The following is a 26,716-nucleotide window of genomic DNA, read 5'->3' as shown; positions in this document are numbered from 1 at the left end:
TTTGGAAGTCATATTCATCATTGACAGGTATTCTTGAATCCAGAGACCCCCTTGTCCAGAAAATAAACCTTCTATTTTCTACTAGGTATGGGGAGGGACACTTTCTTAGTTGAGCAGGGTGGGGAGAGACCCTGGGGTTATAACTGATCCTTAGATGCATCTTCAGCAGGGTTGCTAATCTGGCAACTCTAACTTTCAACCATTCCTTGTGTTTTCAGCTCCCGTTCTCTAACCTCTGTCCTCCACTGGTACCTGGTGATGATGCCTTCAATTCTGTAGCTTCCCTGGGTTGCAGTAACACAAAACAGCTTTCTTCTTTTCTTACTCGGTTCTGCTGAAGTCAGTGAAGACTGATGTATCCTCCTTCCTCTTTGTCCTGGAAAGTTTATGTATTCTTTTATTCCTTTATTATAATTGTAGAAAGCAGATATAACTAACTACATTTAATCTCCATATTTAAGCAGCTAACCTAAATGTCATCTCCAGCATCATCTTCCTTAAACACAATAATATATTTTAAAGAACATACCCATTGAGCACCTATTCTGTGCAGGACATGTGCTGAGCATCCAGACAGTGTTCGTACCTCCCAATCTGTTGTGCCTGGGAGAATTTCAGTCCTCTGGCAACCCCCCCACGCATACTCACCAACATACACACACCCAAGAAACATTGGATTCAGCCTTCCTATCTTACTTAGTCTGTGTAGCCAGGGAAAAAGGAAAAATATAGAGGTCTTTGGTTCTTATGTCTCATTCAAGTCCGGCAGTTGATGAAGAGAGGTTCATTTGGTTTTTCACCTGTCCCTATACTTGGTTCTGTACCAAACTGCTATGGCTCATTCCATCAGTTCATTCACACTTTATTGAAAAGACTAGGACATTCTCCTAATTTTAAGAAATACATTTGTCTGGAATTATTGCAGCCAGAAGAAACAGTGAACATATTAAGAATTAAGAATTAAGATTAAGATTTAACTAAGAAATATTTGAAAAGATGCTCAACATCACTATTACAAAAATGCAAATCAAAACCACAATGAGATATTATCTCACACCTGTTAGAATAGCTATAATCAACAGGACAAGTAATAACAAATGCTGGAGAAGATGCGGAGAAAAAAGAAACCTCATACACTGCTGGTGGGACTGCAAACTGGAACAGCCATTATGGAAAACAGTATGGAGGTTCCTTAAAAAACTAAGAATTGATCTACCATATGATCCAGCAATCCCTCTATTGGGCATTTGCCCCAAAGACCTGAAAACCCATATCCAAAAAGGTATTTGCACACCTATGTTCATAGCAGCATTATTCATAGTGGCCAGGACATGGAAGCAACCAAAGTGTCCTACAATAGATGATTGGCTAAAAAAGCTGTGGTACATATACATAATGGAATATTACTCAGCCATAAGAAGAGATGAAATACTGCCATTTGTGACAACTTGGGTGGACCTCTAGATAATCATGTTAAGTGAAATAAGCCAGACAGAAAAGGTTGAAAATTACGTGATATCACTTATATGTGAGATATAAACCCAGAAGCAACAAATGAACAGGACAAATAGAGACTCATGGACATGGATTATAAACTAGTGGTTACCAGAGGGTAGGGGGTGGAGGAGGAGGGGAGAGGTAGATGGGATAAAGGGGGTCAAATATAGAGGGGTAGGGGGACGGTGAAGTGGGTAAAAGAGATCAAATATATGGTGGCTGAAGGAAACTGGATTTTGTGTAGTAAACACACAATAGAATATACAGATGTCAAATTATAATATACACCTGAAAATTATATAATTGTATTAGCAAATGTTACCCCAATAAACTTAATTTAAAAAAAAAGAATTAAAATTTAAAATGGCCATGAGAATCTTGAGTTTTAGTTCTGCTCTGAAACACCATTTATTTATTTCAGAAATACTTGGGAATACATAGCTGAACCTTTCTCATTGGGTTGCCATGAGAATTAAATGAGATCACATATGGAAAGGGCTTAGCATAAGATCTGGAACAAAGTAATACATGAAATCTAAAGAAAAGTTCAGCTTTCCTGGCCCTTCAAATTGGTCCATGTGGTTATTAACTCACATTTGAATCAGGCCAGAATCTATTCTGCTCTACTGAATTGATTTCTTTGTGGTCAAGCCTTTCTTGTCTCAAGAATCCAGCACCCTCAGGCCTCTCTCACTTTACTAGAATCCATGGTTTGCCTCCAAGGGTTGATCTACAAATGGATATTTGCAAAAAGTATACAATGACTTGCAAAGTGCCTATGCCTGGTGTTCAACTGTAATTATCTGTTCAATACCCATCAAAACAAAATAATGTGCTTTTTAGTTTTTAACACCATCATCTAAGACTCCGTTTTTGTTTGTTTGTTTGTTGTTTGTTTGTTTGTTTTTAATACTATAAGGGCAAGTTACAGGTACTCTAAATGCTTTGATTTACCAAAATGTGGAATTTCTGCATATCACACTGACTTTAAATGTTGGAGTAAATAAAACTCAACGTCACAATCTAGAATATTACCTGAGGGATTATCATAAGGATATTTTTTAATAGTTATTTGACTTTATTAACAGAAGGAAAAATAAAACACTGGCTATGATAAATTTCTCATTTTTTTACTTAGTAAACAGCACGACTTTCACAATAAATTCTGTGACTATTAGAAGAAAATAACATAGCATGCTTTCTTTTCAACTGAAAAGGTCCCAAAAGGCTAAAAGATGATAATGATGATGGTAACTAATGTTTACTGACCACTTTCTACATGCCAGAAACTGTTCTAAGGGACTTAAATAAATTCACTCATTAAAGAGATTCAAAGATATATGATAACATAAACTATATACCAATGACATAAAAATATTATTTAATGGAGAATCAGGCAATTCTTTTTTTTCTCCTGATAATTTTTCTTTTTATAAAATACACTACAACTCTGCTGGTACAATTAGGGATCAGAAGTATATATATATATTTATAAATATATATATATTTATGGGAGAAATTAGGAAAAAACACTTTACAATAATAAACTACAAGTAAATCTATAATTTTTCCCCCACAATATTATATTATTCTCCTGAAAGTAAAAATAAAATTTTCAGAAATAATAAACAGGAAAATAATTTCATTTTCAAACAACTCCTTACATGCCAACATTAAACTTTTAATTATTAAATTTTAAAATATATATTAAGTGTATCCATGTTATTGCCTTATGCAATCAAATTTTTCAACAGTATGAGTCTAATTGTCCCAGACATTTCACTCTAGTATTTTTCTGTAGAACTACTGCTATATTATTGTGATTTCCCTATATATCATTCCAAACACAGTCATTAGGAATACTTCAACCACAATTTTGTATGACTTAATCAAGCTTCCTAATATCACCAGCTGAAACAGCTAAAGACTTTATTTTTTTTTTAAACAGAAGACTCAGAAGAATTTTGCCTAATAAAATGCATAAACCAACTTCTTAAATTATCAAATGTCTTCAAGATTTTTAAGTAATGTGGGACATTATTTAACAACATTCTTGATATTCTGAAGAACTGAAATTTAATAGCCAAACCTTTGTCTGCTTCTTAGCCATTCTGATTATTCAGATATCTGAAAATTTGCTATCCTGCTTAGCTTTTTCTTTTTTTAACCTCTGAATGTCTCATGCAGTCTGTGACCCTTATGATTTAAAAACTGGGAATTCACAGAATCATTTGACTCTTCAGATCATATAGGAACCTAGTGGTCTTTGAATCCAGCCCTTCATACAATGTTTGAATGCTCTCTGCCACATCAACCCAAATGTTTCCCATTTCTCCATGCCTGCCAAAAGAGGGAATTATCTAAAGATAACCCACTCTGTTTTCAGTTTTCACTATTAAAACTGTCTTCCCTATCCTGAGGTGACACTGTCTTCACCAAAACTACTCCCTCATTTGGATCCCACCCATCTCCTCACTGGCCCCAAGAGAATGACTTCGGGTGAATCCATCTCTTCTTGCTTTACTTTCCTTAGTTGTAAAATGGAGATAAGGAATGTATATCATATGGGCGTGGAGATTAAATGAGCGTGTTTATAAAGCGCCTGGTGCAACATGGGGCTTCTGCAAGCAGTAGCCTTTATTAGGAGTAGGAAACCTTCCTCTGCGTGGCTATTCTCAGAGATGTAATGGCAGCCGTTGTCTTCTCTCCTCCAGGCCAAATAGCCCCATGTTCTCCCACTTTCTTTGAAAACCATGGTATTTTCTCTCTTATTTTTCTAGTCATTCCTTTCTGAATAAGTTTAGTTCTTTGAGAGAAGAATCAACTGCTAATCAAAAAAAATTATATATATATATATATAATGTCAACTTAAGACAAGTCTCATACCCAGACGTGTCATTGCAAGACAATATTTCTCTCTTCTCTATTGCTGATGAAATCTCTTCTCCCCCTCTCCCACCCTCAGTGTCTCCATATATGACCCCCTGGCAAGCTGGGCTATGGGGAAGGCAATAGGTATGGGTACTTTCTGATTCAAAGGTGGCAAGAAGACAGAAGTGCCCCTAAGACGTTAAGATGTATCTGGGAAGTCTCCCTCTTCATTCTGGTAGGATGTCAGCTCTTCCTCATCGAGGGTCACTCCTCTCTGTCCTCTCCATTCCTTCTTCCGGACTTCACAATTCTGGGTGGTGGCTCCATATGACATCTTCTTTTGGGGACTTGCAAAACTCTCGTGGTTGAGTTCTGTTTCCTCAGCTAATTCATCTTGGTCAATGATGCCACACTTCTCCTCGGAGAGATTCTCGGGGTCAGCCCACTCCTGTTTCTCCCCAGAAGCAAAGACCCCATAGAAGATGACACCACTGTAGTGGACCAGGGCAGCTATGAGGAACACATTCTGCCATTCCTCACGGGTCTACAGGAGGAAACACAGTACCAGTTAATATTTTAACCAAAACCAGAGATCAACAGCATGTTCTGGCACACAAAAAAGCACCAGGTTCACCCCGAAGGCAGCACTCTGCTTCTTGGGAACACGTGTCAGAAGAGTGCTGGGAATCCAAACAGAATTTGAATGTTTAAAAAATGAAAGTTAAGACTACGATGAATATGCATTTTTTAATTTAGAGAGATATTTTACAAAATAAACATCACGTAAAACACATACAGCACCATTTCATAGCTCTTCTAAATACACTAACGGGGTTTCCACTCACCTATTGGGTTAAATTAAACTTGCTTTAGGAACTCATCATTTTAAATATTAGTGGTCCCCTTCTTGCTTGCTGTTGGATACATAACAATTCGAGCCATGAAAATGCTCAATCTTGACTGTCAGTAGCTTATTTACAATCACGTTTTCTGTGTAAAATATAGTATCACAAAATAATGGCACGTGTGTTTAAGGTTAAGGGAAGATAGTATCTGAGATTTAATAGTCATGTTACCAATCCTATCATCTCATGAACGGAGAGGGGAAAACATCGATCGTCTGCCTATAAAAACCCCCAAATCCCATCTTTCTTTTCTATCAAAAAACATGAAAAGTTGTCCCACATTTTCTTCTCCAGGAAGTCATATTTGTAATAGGCAATCCAATTTAAAAAACAATAGTTAGTTAAAAACACCAAAATATCAAAAAATTTGTATTTGCAGAAAGCAGCGTCCTGAAACTTTATCAATCACAGAGATGAAGAAACCAGAGATCAAGCATCCTGTGGTTGAATGCTGGATGGAGTTGGGATCCTCTTCTTCCACCCACCCTCATCTAAATGCATAAAGGTTCAATAACAACTAAGTGCCACACCCTGGTAGGTTCTTATGGAGGGTCACTGATGACTTGTTTATTTCTTCATAATACGGAAGTGTAACAGCACTAATATTTTTATGCCGGAACATCTAACCAATAGATTGAAATGGGTTATAAAGCTTAATTACTTAGAATTATAAAATGATTTTGAGTACTTTTTTATTTCTCCTGAGTTGATTGCCTCAGTTTCTTACTGTGTCTCGAAATGGTGATAAATTGTTTGCCCCCACTATACACACATTTTATTTCTTGGTTGAGGAAGTATGAAACCCAAATTAATCAGCCCTGTTGCTATCAATAAATGTTAATTTAAAAAAAGAAGAAGAAGAAGAAATAGAAAAGAGAAATAGAAGAAGCTCAAATGATTTAGCCAAGGTCAAGGACGTACCTATATACAGGCTGGGGCAGGGCCTTGAGATTTCAAGTTTATAGAGTATTTCAGTCCTTTGATGCTGTAACCCACAGCCCCAGAGGAGACCATTACCTTGTGCTTGGTCATTGCACCGACAATGAGGGGACAGACCATTCCAGAGAGGGTCCCCACTCCATTTGAGATGCCCATGAGAATGCTCGCATAGCGGGGAGCAATATCCAGGTGATTGACATTAAAACCTGCAGTGAAGCCAAAACCTCAAAATCAGAGTCAAGAACAGAATTCCAAATACAGTTTGGAAAATACTTAGCTTCCCCCCAATGCTCATCAATCTATGTAGCTTCTTCTAGCACATGACTAATGGATACCTCTACCGAGAGGGCCGGGTTGAGGATTGCCAGGCTGTGATTGATTAGCAGTGTCTACTCTGGATTTTCTGTGGGGTTCAGAACTTGGGGCAATACTGAAAAGCTAAAAGTCTGGATCACATTTATTCAGAATAAATAATCGCACAATCACATTTAGTGTGATTAGGACCAAACCCTGTCTCATTATATTATCCCTCCCAGCCCTCGACTTACCCCTAAAAGGCGACCACAGGTTAAGTGTGCCTTAGTGGCCACGTGGCATAGGGGACAGGGTGCTTTTTTGATAATAAACATTTGCACTAACATTGGCAGAATCCTCTGTAATTTACAAAATACTTTCACACACATACCTGATTTAGAATTTGTAAATCTAGATTTGAATCTTATTTCCACCACTTAAGTCATTGTTAGGCCTTTGTTTCCTCATCTCTAATATGGGGATAATATTACCTAAGCCATAAAGATGCTATAATATGAGAACCAGGGGAAGTACATAAGCAAGAGTTCTTGGCAAATAGCTAGACTCTACTAACTACTAACTACCACGACTACCACTAGCTACCACTATTACCAGTACTACCTACTCCTGCTGCTTCTGCTGCTGCTCTAAGCAAGCATCTTCTCTCTCAGAAGTCTTTTACCAAAAGATAATGCTGCTGGGAGTGGTAAAATAATAAGTCAGCAACACCTCACTATTCACCTGTTTATCTGGAAAAAAGAATGAGTGGAATGAAGGGGGAAGCTCTGAGAACCACCTGTTCAAGTCAATATTGCCCAGGGGTGATTTTAGAGTCAGGCGGACCTGCCTCTGGCAGCTTAATTGAGATGCAAATCTGGACAAAGGATTTGAACTTTCTGAACCTCCTGTTCTTTATCTATAAACTGGAATAATCATTCTTATAAAATTGTTGTAAGAATTAAGTTAAATGATGTATGTCCATTACATGATATACAGGGGTGAAAACCAGTATGTTCTTTTCTAGGTTATCCGTCTGTCTTATTTACCACTATCTCCCCTGAACTGTCAGTGTCTGGTACACAGTAGGCACTTGGTAAGTAATTGATTAGTTAATTACAAATTTGAGCTACGAAATTACAGCAGAGGGTTGTAACTTTTATTTATTCATATTTTTGTTTTCCTTTGTCTTGCTCTTTAATGCTCCATTCTGTGAAAAGAACATGAAAATAGGATGAAAAAAATTTTTTTTTCCAATTTGGCACATTGGCTGGTTGTTTTTTCCTACTTCCATTCAGGGAGAATTTAAAAAAAAAAAAACCCCTCTTTTATAATAAACATGCTGTCAAAGTGGCAGATAATCAGAATATGAAACAGCTGCAAAATTAATTAATCTTACTGTTGATTCAAATGCAATAAACACTTTATTAGAAAAGAACCCAGAGATAAGAAGCGATTAATATGATTGTTGAGTACTATATTCTGATACAAAGCTCAGGCATCTGCATTCAGCTAAAGATAATGTAAGAAAAGCCACTTAGGTTTCTAGCTGCACAATTCTAGTGTTCAGGGGGGAAAATCTATGAGAAACTGAGATATTGATGAATTATTTTTTGCAGCAGATACAAAAACAACAACAAAAAAAGAATTGCGTAACAGCTGGGAGAGTCTGTGTTCTCTTCATAGGACATTCTCAAAATAGGCATCACCTAACTGTTGTTACTTTCTAATTTCACCATTGTCAGCTTTCTTGTCGACTATCAGTTCCTAAATTGTGACCATCTTCTCTGGCCCCCCTACTAACTATTTATAAAGTTGGCAGATATTAGATCTGAGTTATTATTGTCCCGAAATCAATAGTATCACTGTTGGGTCGGACAAACTTGAATTCCAGTCCCAACCACTTAACTTACCAGAGCAAATTAAGTCACCTTTCCAAGCCTCAGGGTCCTTAATGGTAAAATATATATAGCAATACCCTTCTCACAGTTTACTACAGGGATTAAATTAGATCATGTCTGAAGAATAGTTAGCTTGGAGTAAGTGCTAATAAAAATAATGGCTGCCATTGTGATTTGGGGTATTGGATTTCTTTCCTCCTGATTGTCTTAATTGGCAATCTCAGGGAAATATGAACCTGAATATTTCAGGATCTTTGGGGACAAGATATGAATCTCTTTTGCCTAACAGAGCTATCAAAGAAAGGTAATCCTTAGCATCCTACTGGAAATAAGTTGTGATTGTTCTCTCCTCACTACTCAAAGTGTGGACCACTGGACAGCCGCAGCAGCATCGTTGGGGAGCTTGTTAGCAATACGGAAAGTCAGGCCCCACTCTGGACCTGCTGAATCTGAATCTGTATTTTGCAGAATCCTAGGATGATTTGTATGTACGCTGAAGTATGAGAAGCACTGGGCCAGAGTAAATAGTAATTGAACAATAATAGTGAATACTTATCAATTTTGCTATGCATCAGGTACTGGGCTAAGAGCTTCCAATGCTTTGTTTCCACTAGAATGTAAACTTTAGGAGGACAGAATCTTTGATTTTTTTTTCATTACCATATCCCCCACGCCAAGAACAATGCCTGGCTCATGGGAAGTGTGAGTGAATGCATGCATTATCTTAATTCATCGAGATTCCCAACAGTGCTATGAGGCTGCCATTGTATCTCTCTAGTCTCTAGTAGAAGATATTGAGGCTTGAGGATTTAAATAATGTAGTAATTGTTTTGTATAAATAGTAGGTAGCAAAGAGAGATCTCAAACCCAGGTCTAGGTACCTCCAAACCCAAGTCCTTAGCTGCAAGCTACTTTTACAGTCGACATTCCCCCCTCCCCATTTTTTCCTATTCATCAGGTCTACTGATAAGATCAAGCCCCTATTTTATGGTAGCTTAAGCCAGAGATTTCTATTCTGAGATGGGACCACTCTGTTTGATCTTTTAGGCAGCCTGGAATGGTGAAGAGAGCTCAGGGTTAGAGCCAGGCAGAATGGCCCTTTAGTTCTTCCTCTGCCACCAATTGTGTGACCATAGGAAAGTATCCAATTTTTATAAGTTTTATGTACCTCGTCAGTAAAATAGTGATATTACTACTTACTTCACAATGTCGTAAGATAGATGTAATGTATGTAAAGTGTTCTTTAAGTGATAATTTTCGTATTACAGTGTGTTTTGAAGGTAGAAAAACAACTGGGTTCCACTTTTTCACCCAGTTTTGCAAGGGAGCTTTTGAAGACTATAAGACATGATAGCGCTCTGGCCTCTCACACATAGTGGGGTTCTTTCTGCTCCTCTAATATGGAGATACTGATAGTACCTAGAGGAGCTGTGAGGATTACAGGGGTTCATACAGCCACAGGACATAGAGTCTGTGCTTGATCAACATTAGCTCTCGCCATCCCCATTATTACTCTTACTTCCTGTTCTAGCTTGTGCAGAACGTCACTTCCCTTCTCTGGACCTGCATTTCCTTGTTTGGAAAATGAGGGCCATGGAAGAGACAAAGTCTAAAGAAGCTTTCCACTCTAGAAAGCTTCTGATGCCACGACTATATGTCAAAGGACCTGATATTAGCTGTTCTCTCGTAGGTGAAGATTGAAAAGGTCGCAAAAGACTCGGTTAGGTAGGGTGATCTGGTGCCGCAGTGTGAAAGTGCCCCTTCACCCCAGACGCATGCTTGGGCCTCTGCCTGTGCCTCAGAGGGGTCACCCACACTTAGTGTCTATTTCCGAGGTGGAGAAATAAGGGGCAAGTCCAGCTTGACTGGGTTGAGGAACCCAGTGATCTTACAAAGCCATACCCCCTAAGTGACATTCTCTAGTCAGTGGCACTGCTCCGTGGGAATGACCTGGATACTACAGGAAGGGGATGCAATATCCTTTTCCTTCCTGCCTCGTAAGACTTGCTGGATCTATAGAAAAGATTTGGGAACCCAAAGGACATTTTACCTGAAATAGCAAAGCCACTAAATCCTACGGCAAGGATTAGAAAGGAGATAGCCACCCCCTTGGTATGGGAAAAGCCAACCACCAGGAGTAAGGTTGCCTCCATGCCAAAACCTGCAAACAAAACAGCAGGGGGGAGAAATGTCATTTTCATGTCAGTCACCCCAAGGTCATGAATTTTTCAAATAAGAATCGATTAATATTTCCATGGACCTAAGTTTTTTAGTACACACATTCTGGAACGGTGCTTATAAGGCATTCCAGGTGTTTCTTGACTACATGACTCTGCTACTGTTACCCAGGTGTTCTGTGAGTCTTCTGACACTCCCCTGGTGTACCTTGAACACAGAATGGTCCCAATAGGTTCCAGCAATGTTCCTGGGGTGAAGGATGTTTGCTATCAGTTGCTTCATGGGTGTTTGCTCTGTCGTTTCTAAATATTAAAACTCTCCTATATACTGTCAGCAAGTGCTCTTAGTTTACATAAGTTATGGCTTCTCACAGAAAAATAAAATGATGACACTCTTAATATTTATTGCCAAAAGTGACCTGAAAGCGATAAATGAATATCTGAAGCAAAAAGCAGCTCCTTACTGCTTGTAAAACATAAAGAAAAATTCTTCCTTTTCAGAAATTCACCAAGCTCTCAGGCCTTTTTATAAAAGCCATGAGATATTTACACAGAAAATACAGCAGGACAAATGTCCTTTCTGTTCCTTTCATTCAGAATAAGTGACTCCAATACAACAAAAAAGGACGAGGAAATTAGAAAGATGTTCTTTCTCACAAAAACAAAACAAAATACAAACATACATGCAGCCAACATTAGACAGAATGATGACATAAATACCATTTCCAGGTATAAAAGTGCCTTGGGAAATGGAAGATAACGATGCTTCATTCTGGAGACAGCTGATTCCAGACATCTCCACACGAATGTCCCATAGTTACCTCAAAGACAACATGCCCAAATCAAGTCTCTGTCCCCCTATTTTTTACTCCTAAACAAAGCAAATCACCGCTACCATCCTCTTTCTTCTTCAGCAAATTAATCTTTTATCCTCCTGTGTTTAGAAACTCGACTTTAGAGTCAGACAGACTTAGGTTCAGATTCTACCTCAGCATCACTAATTGTGTGACCTTGGATGAATCGCTTCACCTCTTAGATTCCTCCTCCTCAAAAATGAATCTAATAATACAACGTTATAGGGCGTCAGACGAACGAATGAAATTGGGCGTCCCTAGCACAGGAGAACGGCTCAACAAATGATAACAAAGATCCAACACAGAAATCTCAAAACCTCCCTCTTTCTCAGCTTATGCGTCAGAATCTGTGTTTCGACCTCAAAAATATCTGTCAAAACTGACCTTGCTCTCCCCAGAGGTGTTTTTTAAACTGTGGGTTTTATATCATTGCTACTTATTATTAATTCTGTTTCAACAATTTAAATTATACATGGGGCTAAATTGCTAGTGTTTTATATACTAACTATATTTTAGAAGTGGCCTGTCTTAAATAACAAGGCACATGGCTGATACTTCTTTTCTCTTAACATTCTCAACAAAGTTAATTCCCCTAAAGACTTAGAATGAAGACATTGTGTGAAGAATAATAATAAATACATTGGTTCATTTATGAGAAAAATATCTTTGCCAAACAGATTTCCAAAGAAGGAAAAAGCATTTAAGAGCCTAAATGATTCCTGTCTAAAGTGAAAATGCTAGAAATAGGATTGTGTATTTCAGGAGCTAAAGACAAAATTTGAACTTCAGCAGCAATCAAGAGATCTTTGAAAGTAAACCTATTCAGAGCCAACAAGAAAAACAAAACTAGGATTGAAAGGCCTGAGAAATTTTTTCATTTCATATTAAAACAACCTGAAGGCACGCAGACAACCAATTAAGCCAGGCTAGAATTTTTGACTTTAGTCACACTTTACACATACCACAGAGGGAGGAACAATAATTTGACAATTGTCCTTGAGGATCTTGGAAATGTGCCCTGATTTAGAATTAACTAGAATAGGTGATCTGTTTGCTTTTAATGATTCTAACTGTAAATATCCCTTACCTATGAAAGAAAAAGGAGGTGACAGACTCTAAGAAATGTGTGATCTTTCTCAGATGATAAATGTCCTCTACATTTCTTCCTAGAAAGTACAAAACCAACTAAAATCCTCTAGATGATCATAGATCTTACTAGTGTTTCATCATATCCAATTCAATCTGGCTTATCAGCAATGGCACAAAACTCTGTCTTCATGTATTTATCTCTAGTCTAGCATCTCTGCATTTAAGCAAAGTGAAATGACGATGGCCTTTTTTTTTTTTAATTTTCTAGGTAAAGCTCACTTTTTCTGTTGTGTCAAAATATAAAATGACATGAAAAGACATGTGAAGAGTTTTCTTGTTTTTTTGTTTTGTTCGTTTGTGTGTTTGTTTGTTTGTTCTAAGATGGGATTGAGGCTGAGGAGAGTCTATATATGCATTCTAGTTTCTGTGAAAAAAAAAAAGTTACTGTCAACAGGCACTTTACTAGCATTTAAAAATGTTTGAGAGTTCTCTCCACCGCCACCAAACACCAAAATTACCAATTATGGAGAAACAATGGCCACAGTGATTGGGGCAAAATTAAATATAAACAAGACATTCTTATAAAAATATGTTTAGTGTCTTCGAGGCATCTGTCTTCAGAAAAAAATTATGCACGTAACGTTTAAAACCAGAATTTTCCTTCAAGTTCCAGATTTAGAGGTTGCATATTTGGGGCCATGGGAAATATGATTGAACAGCAGATATTTATTGAATGCCTCCTTTGGAAAACTTCTGTTTTGTCAATGTTTCAACACAGAAAAAGAAAAAGCATTAACATGTGTTGGCCCCCTGCTGGGTGCATGTATATGGTGTCTCATTTTACCTTTATAACAACCATCTGAGGTAAATGTTATTAAAAACATTCGATTTAAAATAAGAAGAAATTTAAGATCAAAGAACTTACAAATCCATCCGCTCCCCTCCACCGCCATGGATACCACTTTGGTTCAAGTCACCATCTTCTCTTGACAGAAAAACTGAAACAGCCTCTTAGCTTGTCTCCCTGCTTTTACTCTTGTGTTCTGTGTTCAATTATCCAGATTTAAAAACATACGTCCGATCATATCCCTTTCCCTGCTTTAACCCCTCCATTTGCTTCCCAGTGCACTTCAAACAAAACCCAGGCTCTGCGTATGTCCACGAGGCTTCCCGAGACCCAGCCCCAGCTGTGCATTCTGATCACACCTCCTGTTACATTGTCTCGCTCACTAAGCTCCCACCACTCTGACTTTTCTTCCTTGTTCTCGAACATGCCACACTCATGCCTACCCCAGGGCCATCACATGTGCTACTCCCTCTGCCTAAAACACTTTCTTGCAAGAGCTGTAATGAGGTAGTACATGACGAGTTGCTAACCAAGTGTACGGATCGGAAGGAGCAAGCACTGGAAGCTGATGTAGCCTTAACAAAACACAAGAGGAAAGACGAGCCAATGCAGAAGGATATGTGGAGAGGACTGGGAAGCGAGTTGAAGGTGAGCAGGACTCACAGTAAAGAGAAAGGGAGTAAGCACAGACAGAGATGAAGAGATATTCAGGGTCTGGTGTGGGGGGCTATTCAGCTGGAACAGAATTTGATCATTAGAAGAGTGGGACTTGGTTACTGTATTAGTTTCCTATTGCTGCTGTAACAAATTACCACAGACTTAGTAGCTTAAAAACAACACATATTTATTATTGCCCAGTTCTGGAAGTCAGAAATGCGAAATGGGTCCCACAGAGCTAAAACCAGGGTGTCATCAGGCTATGTTCCTTTTGGAGGTTCTGGGGGAAAGTCTATTCTTGCCTTTTCCAGGATCTTTACATGATCTGCCACTTGAGCAAGTCCCCTTATTATCCCATAGTTTCCTTACTGCATTTGGATTTAATAACAGTACTTGCTCTGCAGGGTGGTTATGAGGAAAGAACACAATAATATGTGTAAAGAACTGAGCTTCATGTCTGGCACCGAAAGTAGTTAAGAAATGCTCAATATAAAAGCAAAAGAAAAGAGATAAGAAAGTGTAGAGTTTTTAAAAGGTAAGTAGTCAAACACCGTAGGGATTCACAATTAGTTTTATCTACCTCTTCTGAAAAATCACCCAACTTCCATTTCATCCTTGCAAAATCAAAATATAAGGCAGGAACTAAATAAAGCAGGAAAGAAGACGGTGTGTGTGTGTATGTGTGTGTGTACACCCCTATGCACAAGCATGCGTTTGGAGGAAAGAAGACCATTCGGAGAAAATGTTTTTCTTATGTTTCTTACTAAAATGTATATATGTAGAAAGGGAAGATGAAGACAAGGGAATAAACTGCATAAGCAAAGGATTATGTGTGTAGAAGGATATATGGGAAAGATAAATAATAAAAAGATTTGTAACAGGAAATCATGTTGCTTTGGCTTAAGAGCAGGTGAGTATAGATTTATCAACTAAGTTGTCATATCTCAGTTTGCACAAGTACAGGCTGGATGACTACTTGACAGGGATGTGACAGACACTCAAGTATTTGCTGGAGGATGGTCTTAGGGGCCTTTAAGACCCTTTCCAGTGATTAGACACAACCTCCAAGTACACTCTGCAATTCAATTTCATCTCTTTCTATACAAGCTACTCAAGCCACCTATGAAACCCACAGTACCTCCACAGTTCATGATCTTTCTGACAGCAGTTGTGGTCAAAATTTGTCTGCTTCTTAAATAATCAGCCAGCTGTCCTCCAATAGGTACAATGATGGTCATAACCATGTGTGGGAGTGCTGACAAGAGACCCACCTGGATGGAAAGAAACAATGAGCTATTTTTAGCTGTATTTCCCTAATTTCCTGCTCCCACCACCTACACTGCCACCACCAACCACATCACTAAATTTTATTATCTAACTGTATAGGAACCAGGTAGGACTGAGTTTTGTAATAAATAATGAATGAGTGAACGATTTTAAGGATAGACCTAATTGTCTCCTCCACCAGATTGGAAGCCTTTTTTTTTTTTTTTTAAGATATTTATGTAGTTCATAAAACAATCCCCCTAATTGCTCTCTCTCTCCTCTGGCTCTCCACACAGCCATTACATTAATGCTGACTGCATTCCCTGTGCCGTACTCCCCATTCCCAGTGGCCATCTATCAACTACTAATTTGTACTTCTTTAACCCTTCAGGTCATTCTTCCAGCCCCCCAACACCTTCTTCCCTCTGGCTGTCACCAGATTGTCTTCTATATTTGTGAGTCTCTTTTTGATTAGTTTGTTCTTTTTGTTCCTTAGATTCCACATGTAAGTGAAATCATAGGGTATTTATCTTTCTCTGTCTCACTTATTACACTCAGCATAATAGCCTCTAGCTCCATCCATGTTATTGCAAATGGTAGGATTTCATTTTTTTAATGGCTGAGTAAAATTCCATTGTATATATGAACTATAACTTCATCCAATCATCTGTTGATGGGAAATTGGAAGCTTAAGGGCAAAAATGACTTTTAGTCATCTTAAGGCCTGGCTCGTGGTAGTTAAACACTTGGCACAAAGTGAATGTTCGTTAATGGCAGCCACAGCCACCGTTACTTGACTGCATTAGCTCTTGCATGGTCACTTCGGAGAGTGCCTAGAGCTATGCAGACATCAACCTCTACTAGGCTTCTGTTCTTCCTCTTGGAGGAAGGAGGTTTAATTCTTTTATGATAATGGCTTACATTTTACCTCCACACCCTTTTCCCCTGAAATACAGGCAATCTAATGACAATGGCTGGGGACATTGATAGAGGCTCTTATACAAGGCAATGATCATTGGTGTTATAACCACCATTATGGAGAGTGGGGTGATCTGCAAAGTAAGCTTTAGGGTTATTATTGCTATCCACTGAGTAATTTATAGAGGGGAAAAAAAACCTCTCACTGTTAAATCTTTCTGTCCTTGTCTAATATGCCGTCCTCGAGTTAGCTTCAAAAACACTTTGGGTTCAGGTGGAACATAAATCTTTAAAAGCAACTTAACACAGCTCTGATCCTTACTAAGAAGAAATTAAATAACTATGTATACTATACACAGAATGTATGACTTGTCTGACCTACAGGATATTAGGTGTCATAACACTGTTATGAATTATGATCAGCAATTTAATTATTTTATCATAAAGAATTTTCTCAGTAGAAGTAAGAGACTTAAAGTTTGAGAACATTTGAAGCATCTATGTGTTTACCTTACTTATTGCAAATCCAAAGACCTCTTCAAAATAAGCAGGCTGACTTATTAACAGCAAATAAAAGGTCCAGCTTCTGCAAAAATTTGCCACAATGATTGCATAAACCGGCAGTGATGTAAAAAATCTTTTCCACGGTGTATTAAATTTCTAGAGAGTGAAAATACCGTGAGATTTTTAGTGAATATATTGACAAGTTATTTTTCTTAAGAGGACAACACAATCACTAAGAGAAATACTCATAAAAAAAGAGGCGAATCTTCATCTATCCATTGATACTTACACTTAGACTAACCAAGTTAGCTCCTTCTCCTATACTTGTCTCTATATAGGTCTTCTCCTCGAGGGATATTGTCGGGTGAGCTGCTGGGCACTCATAGGCCTGCAATAGCCAAAAGATGTACCAAATGATGCCGAACATACCTGCAGTTAAAAAAGAAGGGGCCAAATATGTGGTGACAGAAAGAAATTTAACTATGAGAGGTAAGCACCCAGTGTAAATATAGATATATAACTCACTATTAAAATGTACAGCTGAAACTTATTAGACTTCATTAACCGATGTCACCATAAAAATTTTTAATTAATTAAAAAATAAAGAAATAATTAAAAATTTAAACAAACAAACAAACAAAAAAGTCTTGATGATATGATCTCATTTCCTTTCATCTCTAAATTTTTCAATTTTCAAAATATTCCCAAACAGTACTATGTTCAGCTAGGAGAAAGTATTTTGTTGTTATTGCCCGGTATTTAAAGAAAGATAATGTTGTGCTTGTTAAGAAACTCAACTTTAATATAATTGTTAACTGAATCATAGGTAGACAAGTATTCCACTCATATGATAAACTTGTGTTAATAATTGCTATTTTCATATAGTAAATGCTTAGCTGAGTCCGTGAGTTACCCCTGGGAACTCACGAAGTCAAATCACTCACCATAAATATAAAAGACTGAGGCCCATCCTATGTACTGCACCAACACCCCCGCCAGGGGCATAGCAATCACGGCCCCCGCGTAGGAACCTAGAACAAGAAAAGATGGAGGGAAGTTTAGCAACAGTCAGGCAAGCCCTTCCAGCCCATTCAGAATGCATGTAGTAGAGCAGAGGATGAATCAGACAGCGCAGAAGTCAGAAAGTTCCCGAGCAGGACAGGCAGACTCCCAGTGTGCCTTAGTGCAGGGTTTCCAGGAGGAAAAGGTTACCAGGATGCCCTTGAACTTCATCCAGGTACTATGGAAGGATTCAACAGAGATTTCTCAGGCACAGCAATTTGAAGTTAATGACAAATTAGAATAAAAGGTGAGAATAATCTGGGAGAAAGTTGAAACATTCACAGCAAGAAAAGAAACGCATGGCCCTGCTTTTCAGATCTCACAGTTCAGAAGGCTTATCACCTAGGTTTTAAATGAAAGACTATTAAAAGCTCATGCTCGATTTTTTTTTTTAAATTAGGAAATGGTTAAATGACATTTAATTAAATGGCAGGATGACCAGGATGGCTGTTGTCTCTATCTACCTCCTAAATGGGTACATTTTTAAGTTTATTTCTTGCTTTGTAAATACTTAACCTTGTAAATACTTACCTATGTGTGGATGTTTATCTTGTCGAGACAAGATAACGAGGCAGAGGCAGTGACCTGGCCTCGCCTGTCTCCTGCAGCTCTATAATATCTACTGGAGAAACATAAGCCCTGCAAATTCCCAAGAAACTTGAACTGAATCGAGAAAATAACTAACTGAAATTCCCTCTGGCCTGTGAATAAAAAAATTCTTGCTTCAGAGAAAGTGAGCAGCCAAAGGAACTACTGTATCCCAGAATCCCATGTTAAGGAAGGCCTTTGGGAAGCAGGAGTTTGGGGATCTTCCAGAAAGAGAGATTAAACCCCATCTTTCCAAGCTCAGCCTGACTATGAAAGGCCCCACCGGGAATCCCAAATCCGAACATCATGACACCTGAGGAAGCCTCTCGCTCTCTCCAAACCATTTTTCTCAGCTGGAAGATGGGAATGAAATCTCTATCTCATAGGGTTGTTTTAAGGATCAAATAAATGACATCTGTGCTACATAAATGACAACTGTTACTGCTACTGCCTTGTGCAGAATAACAGCACACAATTTTTTTTTTTTTTTTTTACCTCAGATTTTCTCAAACTAATAAGGCAAGAATTCCAGGGCATATCATTTAGAAAGAGCTACACTCGACTCCACTGTGGGTGTGGAGAAGGTGGTCTTCTTCCCCAGGCCAGAGACCCCAGGAGTAGAGGGGAGAAGGCTCACTTTTAGGTGATGCAAAGGACTGCCCAGGACAGGGAAAGTAAGGGGATAACCCACCACAACTATGGTGTATTGGGGGCTTCCTGTGACCCCAGCACTATGCCGAGCATTCTGGATGCATAATTTTATTTAACCCTACTTTCAACCTGATGACGTTGGTACCAATATCATTCCCATTTTATGAAGAAACCAAAGCTGAGGGAGAGGAGATAAATTGCCTAAGGTCACACAGCTATGAGTGACGGGAACCCAGGTCTGTCTGTAGGGATCCAAAGGCTTTACCCTTACCTTTTAATAATTCAGGCCTGCCCCCTCCACTTGGAAACGCCCTATAGTTCCTCATAGTAGGAGGCATTCTTTCTCTGAGGAAATTTTATGACTTGAAACTGTCTTTCTTCCCTATTCAACAAATTCTTTATTATCCTCCACACACAGCTGAATATAATCTCTTATTGCACCCACCCACATTCCCTTAGCATTCGCCTACAGGCACTTCGTGACCAAATGGCCCTGGGACTGTCAGAGCCTCAGTCCCTCTGTGTGCTCACCACAGAGGAAAGAGGGGGCCCTCTGATGCTTGTTGAATGGCGTGGAGACTGGGGCATAGGTGAATTGGGGGTGGGAAGGTTCATAGTTCTGTCCTCACTAGCTGTGAGAATTTATTTATCTTTTGCCTCCCTCAGCTTCCATTTCCTCTGTAAAACGATGACTATAGCCAGATAGTTTCCAAAGTTCCCTGCAACTCCATTATTTTTGAAGTATAAGAACTGGTTAGCCCCAAGCCTGGGTTTCCTTCTAATGAGTTTCCCTTGGCTGTTCTTTGAAACCGAGGCCACATCTTAGCTGGGACATGTAATAAAGCCGGTGACTTTGATCGGGTAACTTCCCCTGAGAGTCAAACCATTTCTTGAATCAGCCCTTTGAGGGCTCTCAAGACACTAAGGATGGGGAGTGGAACTAGTCATTCTTGTTTTGCTGGCAAATTAAAATGAAAGGCCTTATAAATAAACCATCCAAGGAAAATAAGGTCAAGGATCTGACAATTCACAAGATCAGCTGGGGCAGAATATCATATTCTTCTAGAGTGGGTAGAAGGTCAGGAGTGGGGGTGGAGATGATCTTGAACTGCAAACACGAGGATACGAATGGTTTCTGAGGACGAGAGGCACTAAAGATGTGAAGACCTCTCAGCTGTGTGTGCAGTTCTGGACTACGTACAGAACAGGCACATTGGAGAATAGTACACACCAAATTCCCGTGGATGGTATTATTATTATTATTATTATTATTGATTATTAAAGGAGGTAGAGAGACTGAGGGAGAAATAAATGAAAGTATTCACAGAAATAAAGAGGCAGCTTTATTTCTTCCTTTAGCTAGGAATACAGGTTAGCTTCTCTTAGGAAAGGCATGCATTAGCTTCAAAAACTAGACAGATCTGAATTCTGATCCTAATTCTGCCCAAGCCCCATTGTGACTTTTGCAGCCTAAGGCACTTTATCTTCCTGGGCCTCTTCCCCCATTAAAAAAAAAACAAAACAAAAACAAAAAAACAAAAAAACAAAAAACTAGTTTCAACTGTGTTGATGGTGGCAGCATGTGCTGTCCTTGTTCAGTTTTTGACTGACACCTAGGTAAACCCTTCAGAACGCTGTTTACTCCTAGAGATATATAGGGATCGGTGCCAAAGGCATAGCTTTGAGTGAGGCAGCCTTAGCAAAGGTAAAGTTGGGAGACCCAGGAGTTAAAGTTACATCAGTATCTTAAGGGCCACTAATTTACTTTTAGGTAAACTGGATGATCTCCCCTTCGTTTTCACCCGGAATACAATGGGGAAAAGGAATGCAAAGGGCTGGATGACAATGTGCACATCGTAGTGTGTGGTGAGGAAAGGTCTGAGTCGAGCATCAGGTGATCTGGCCCCAGCTCCGAAACTTAGCAGCTGTGTGTGTGACCTTGGGCAAGTTTTTGGACTTTATTTCAGTTCAATGAAACTAAACTTTAAAGTTTCTCCATCTGTAGAAAGAAGAGGAGTAGGGGTCTCGACTCTCTCTCTTCTGTTTTTGACTTTGGGCAAATATCATTTGCTGGCTAATCCAACAACCCCTTTCACGCTCTCGTTTCTTACCTTTCTCTCCTAACAGCGCTTTGCTAGACTCTTGCTTTCCTAGCGTCCTCTGCAGTTAGGAAAGCACATGACACAATTAGGGCTAATGAAATATAAGTGGACGCCTGCTGGGGCGTTTTGGGCAAGTTTTTGCTTTCCTGATGAAAGGAACGGAAATGGCTAGGACGACCCATTCCCAAGTCTTCCTGCCTTGGATGTGGACTTGAAGCCTGGAGCTGTGACAGCCATCTTGCGAACAAGCATGAGAGTTAAAAACAATCCCTCTGAGAACAGTGGAGTAGAAGGTCGGAACACGTTGAGCCCCTGGATGGATCATTGAGCAGCAGAACCAGTACAGGCAACCACTCACCTGTGGACTTCTGTTAGGTGAAAAAATAAATGCTATGGTCTTTGGAAACCAAAAGCATTCCTAAATAAAACTCGTTATGATTATAATACACTTACCACAAAAAGAGGTTGTGGCCAGTCGGCTTCTCTCTAAAGGTGGTGCCCACTTACTCCACATCCCGTGGCAGGCTGGGTAGGTCACGCCCTGGCAAATGGTTGCAAATAGGTTATTTAATTTGACTCCAGTTTTTTTGTGTGTGTTTAAAAACACGTGGATCCTGATTCTTTAACACAGGTTACAATATAAAAGCTCAATTCAGATACTAAGTAGCACGTGTCAGCTATTTTGACTGACAGCACAGATGCTGAAACTTAAAGACCAGTTCCAACGTGAGCATAGCAGGGGATGGGGAAAGGGTTTATATTTCACATTATTACAAGGTATCGCTGTAGAAAGGGACTTCTGCAATCAGCGGGTCCATCCTCTCATCTAAGGCACAGAACCTGAGGCTCAGAGACACTAAGTAGCTAGACTCTATAGTCTTCACAGCCACTAATAGCATGTTCTTTCTACCACATCAGCATTGTCCAAAATGTGGTGTATGTCCCTCTAGAGTTGGACTTGAGATGCTACAACAACCTGCAGATTTTATTATAATCACGACAGATATATACTAATACGCTTTAGAAAAAAAAAAAATGTAACTAGCACATAAAACCCATGATTTCAAAGATGTTTTTGCTTATGATGAGGTTCTTTGGGTTTTTCTGGTTTTTTGTGTTTGAAGTGAATTAATCTAGGGGGAAATTGTCATTAAACAATAGTACGAATTGTACACGGACATGACAGAAGTGACAAAGTTTAGCAGTGAATGACTGTGTTTGGGAAATACTTGTCTACATCGGGGTTTGGAAAACTATGGCCTGATTTGGCTCACTATTGGTTTTTGTACAGCCCTCGAGCAAAGAATAGTTTTCACATTTTTAAGTGGTAAGCAAAATCATTGAAAAAAAATTCTGTAGTATGTGAAAGTCACATGAAATTAAAATTTCAGTATCCGAAATGTTTTATTGGAACATAGCCATGTCCATTTGTTTACATATTGTCTCTGGCTGCTTTTGCAAGGCAATAGCAGAGTTGACTAGTTGTCTATGGCCAGCAAAATCCAAATATTCACCCTTTGGTTCTATATCATGCTACTTCCTTCTTCGAATTCAATCTCTGTGTAAGACTACACTCTTGAAAATTTACAGATTTATTAAATCCCTTTAAGTTGTTTCAATGGACAAAGCTCTTGCTATGTGAACTGTAGATTTTGGGCTTTAGTTTCATCATTTATTAAATGAAAGGAGTTGGATTAAAGTATCTCCAAGGTCATTCCCGGCTCATCTGAAATTCTGTGCTGTATGAAGTGGTCCTCCACTGTGTTTAAATTTGGAAACACGCAAGGTTTTTAAATTAAAGTATTCATAATTGTAGCCATAATCATATAGCTAAGACAGCAAGACAAGGTAGAAGACAGGAAAACTGAGTCAAAGGGGTTTTCTTAAGCTGAATTTTCTAAAGGACCGCGATGTCTCCAATGATATCAAAAACTGGTAAGGAAAGAATCTCCTACCTCCACTAGACCTTGCAAAATTCTGACACACATGACACAGCCGTAATGCACTCTGGCTGCAGAAGGAATGAACATGTTCAAGGTCGATGTTAAGAAGATGGCAGCTCCAAAAACCCTGAGAGACCAAAACACTGTGTTATTAGGCAGGCCCGCTCACGGATGTGGCACGTCAGTTAAATATCAGAAATGGCCCTGACGGTTCATGAGAGATCACTATGCAAGTTCATAGAAAGAGAAATAGATGTTGTGTTAAGAGTCCAATGGGTCCCAAGCTAGAGTGTTAGGCTGTTTTGATTCCCGAGCTCCAGGGCCTGGACCAAATTACGGGCAGGTTTTTGGCAGTACAGGGGTGTCTGCTTAGATGAGGTCCTAAAGCTGGAGACTGACCAGCATGAGGTGAGCTTGCTGTCGACCCACCATTCTGCTTGGTTCTACCTAATTGATCCATTCTTTCTGACTATTACCTCATGACTTGTGCACACTCGGGTCGAGTCTCCTCCTTCACAGTTCTGCTGTCACTTTACCAGAAGGGGTTACTGGTAAAGTGAGAAGCATGCTCTGTCCTGGACCAGCCAAGCACAAGACAGGCCGTAGACCTGCCTCAGCCCCCAACTCTCTGTCCAGTGCCTCTTGCCTTCTCCTCCCTGCCTGGACAGAAGTGTCCTAGGAAAAGAGAATAGCCAGTATTTCCTTCCTTTCTCACATGCGTTAATGATGCTTTGGCCCATTTTCCATGCTGTGAAGTCATATTATGTGTGATTTCTTTTTAGGGCAGAAGCGTAAGCAATAACTCCAGAGACCATAGAAGCCAATATTTTATCACTTGTTAAAAAGAATGCAATGGGTAAGTGACAATAAATAAAGAACACAAATTAGATAAGAACATAAAGAAATACTATCTTGCTTATACATATTTATATCTTATGGTAGTGATTTTCAAACTTTTTTGAACTTGACCTAGAAAATAAAATATATTTTATACTGAAACCCAATACATACTCATATACACAAAAATAATCAAAAAGGTTTCAAAAACCAATACTTAAATGTGCAATGGACTGAGACATTTTCTATTCTTTTATTCTGTTTGATCATCTTCTATTTCTCTCTCTTTTTTTAGAAAATGTTCATTGGTAAATCATTATATTGGTTTCATTATCATCTAATGGATTGTGTTTTAGAGCTTGAAAAAACCTGCTTTATAAATGCACACTTCACAAAATCCATATATGTGAAGTCCCACAGGAAAGTCCCACAATTGTAAGGGACCTTGAGATACTTAGCACACTCCTTTTCTAGTGCATATATACCATACATCTCCTCCAAGTGGCCATCATCTTCTGCTTGAATACTTCTAGTGACAGAGAACTCATTGCTTCTTGAGGCAGTTCATTCTGTCTTGACCACTTTTAATTGTCCAAACATCTTATAGAATATCAAGGGCATTAAAGATACCTTGTAATCTAGAAGCAAGTCCCTACTACTCACATGACAAAAACCTGCACTGTACTGGATGATATTAACATAGTACAAAAGATCACAGAATGTCACTGGTCAAAGGGAGCTCAAACACAATCTAATCCATGCTTCATTTCACAGATGAGGAAACTGAGGTTTAGAGCAGGAAGAAAAGTGACTCAATAAAGGTCACCAAGTGAGTTACTTAGAGTCCAGAAGCTGCTTCTCCTGATTCTCAGTTAATTGCTTTTTATAGTACATAATCATTGAAGGAATTGCAAGATAAATTAGATTAAACAAAAAGGTAAATAAAAAAGAGACTCTTAAGAACAGGATCATATAGGATCATATGGGATCTGTGAATCACATCTATTGGAATGGCTCTTATCTTTCATTCTGTACCCCCAAATTGAGAGCCAACTATACAGACTTGGTAAAAGTAAAAAGCCATGTTATAATTTATACAGTGCTCATGTTCTATCAGTTTACCTTACCTGTTAGCAGCGAACTTGTTTGAAATGAAACCACCTGGAATTTGTGTCACAATATAACCCCAGAAAAAAGATCCATGGATAAGGCCCACCGTCTCTGGATCCCAGTTAAACTGTGCTGTCTGAAAATGAGAAGTTGGATACAGTTGTGTTTGTACAATAAATACTTGACTGCCATTTTTTACTAATGATCCTACATAATAACCGAAAAGTTCCTTCTTTCCTTCCTTTATGCAACAAATATTTATGGAATGCTTCTTATGTGCTTGGGATATAGCAATGAATACAACAAAGTGCCTACTCTCATGGAGCTCACTTTCCAGTGAAAAAAAGGAGAGATTATGCACAAATTTAAATACACACACACACACACACACACACACACACACACATCCCCCTAATAATGATGAGCACTAAGAAGATATAAAAAAAACTTGTGAAGAAAACAAAAAATTAGTTCTAGGTTATTCAGATAACCAGTTTAGTGAAAGTGCAAAAAGAATGAGAGTCTTAAAAGTCTCTCGTTTCTTAACAAGGATAATAAAACCTATTCTACCTACCCATAGCATGTATGGGGATAAACAGCATGAATATTTCTAGTTGGTTATTCCTCTGCTTAGAGATTTTGCATTTAACACATTAGGATAATGCCTGGAGCATTGTGTAGACTCAAAAATGTTAGCGGCAATTGTTGTTATGATGATGACAATAGCAATAAAATAGTCTTCCACAACTCTTAAGTCACTGAAAATGTGATTTTCTACGACTGGAGCCCCTCTCCTCACTTTCTTCTCTAGGCAAAGTGATTCACTTTATTTTGGACTTCCTGCAAATGTCCCTTCCTCTGAGGAAGTCCCCCCACTCCCCAGAATTGATGTGGTCACTTCCTCCTGTGCTCGTCCCATGGACCCCTGTTCTTACAGCCATGACACCCACACCGTGCTGTTCTCAAACTAGTCATCCACCTGTCCACTTCCCACCCTGGGTGGCAAGCAACGCTAAGGTGGCATTCGTGTACTTTTGACTTTATAGTCTCCATACCTAAAACAAAGACCCGGAACAAGAAGGTACAAGGAAATATTTGCCAAATAAATAAATGGCTTTGGAAAGCATTGTTATCAAAATGCAAGGTGCGCCTATTATGGAGTAAGGGTTCGTAATTAGCAACATACTCTGTCAGTTTATTTTCCTCTCACAAATTAGTGTGCCGGTCAGGCGCCAGACAGTGTAAATACAAGCTCACATGCAAATTGCCTTTGCCTTCTTGATCATCACAGTCCAGGTAACGTTGGCCTGTACTCTGGGCGGTATTTCCCATTTTGCAGATTAGGAAGTTGAAGCTCAAGAATAAAATGGAACTAACAACCAGTAATTCGAATCAGCTCGTCAAATTTTTATTTCATGCTACTGTGTGCCACACATTGTTCCAGGCACTAGGGATGCAGCAGTGAATGACAATAGTCGTTGCTGTCCTCACGAAGATGCCAGCAGGGATGGCGGATAATAAACAAGTACAGAATGTGTTAGACGGTGATCAGTGATGAAAAGGAAAAATAAAACAGGGAGGAGTATAGGAAGTGTTGGGTAGGACTGTGGTAGGGTTTGATTTTAGATTAGAATGGCCAGGAAAGGCTTCACTGAGGAGATGAATTTTGAGTAAAGCCCTTAAAGGAAGGAAGGGAACAAGTTGTGT

The 26,716-nt window shown here is 39.0% G+C and overlaps 1 protein-coding gene across 1 annotated transcript in view; it reads right to left on the bottom strand.

The window, feature by feature from the left end:
• Positions 1 to 3,166: 3,166 nt before the first annotated feature.
• Positions 3,167 to 26,716, bottom strand: part of SLC17A8 (solute carrier family 17 member 8) — a 39,394-nt gene continuing 15,844 nt past the window's right edge. Inside the window, exons 3-12 of the mRNA XM_016120349.2 lie at positions 25,027 to 25,145; positions 23,075 to 23,189; positions 21,573 to 21,660; positions 17,661 to 17,747; positions 17,006 to 17,145; positions 16,723 to 16,872; positions 15,167 to 15,299; positions 10,455 to 10,565; positions 6,291 to 6,418; positions 3,167 to 4,912 (exon numbers count right to left, since the gene is read on the bottom strand). Of these exons, the coding sequence (XP_015975835.1) occupies positions 4,568 to 4,912; positions 6,291 to 6,418; positions 10,455 to 10,565; positions 15,167 to 15,299; positions 16,723 to 16,872; positions 17,006 to 17,145; positions 17,661 to 17,747; positions 21,573 to 21,660; positions 23,075 to 23,189; positions 25,027 to 25,145 (1,416 nt within the window). The 3' untranslated portion in view covers positions 3,167 to 4,567. The remainder of the gene's footprint in view (positions 4,913 to 6,290; positions 6,419 to 10,454; positions 10,566 to 15,166; positions 15,300 to 16,722; positions 16,873 to 17,005; positions 17,146 to 17,660; positions 17,748 to 21,572; positions 21,661 to 23,074; positions 23,190 to 25,026; positions 25,146 to 26,716) is intronic.

The sequence above is a fragment of the Rousettus aegyptiacus genome, unplaced genomic scaffold (assembly GCF_014176215.1).
Source record: "Rousettus aegyptiacus isolate mRouAeg1 unplaced genomic scaffold, mRouAeg1.p scaffold_m13_p_2, whole genome shotgun sequence".
NCBI classification, from domain to species: Eukaryota; Metazoa; Chordata; class Mammalia; order Chiroptera; family Pteropodidae; genus Rousettus; species Rousettus aegyptiacus.
This window is presented reverse-complemented; position numbering and strand designations above follow the sequence as displayed.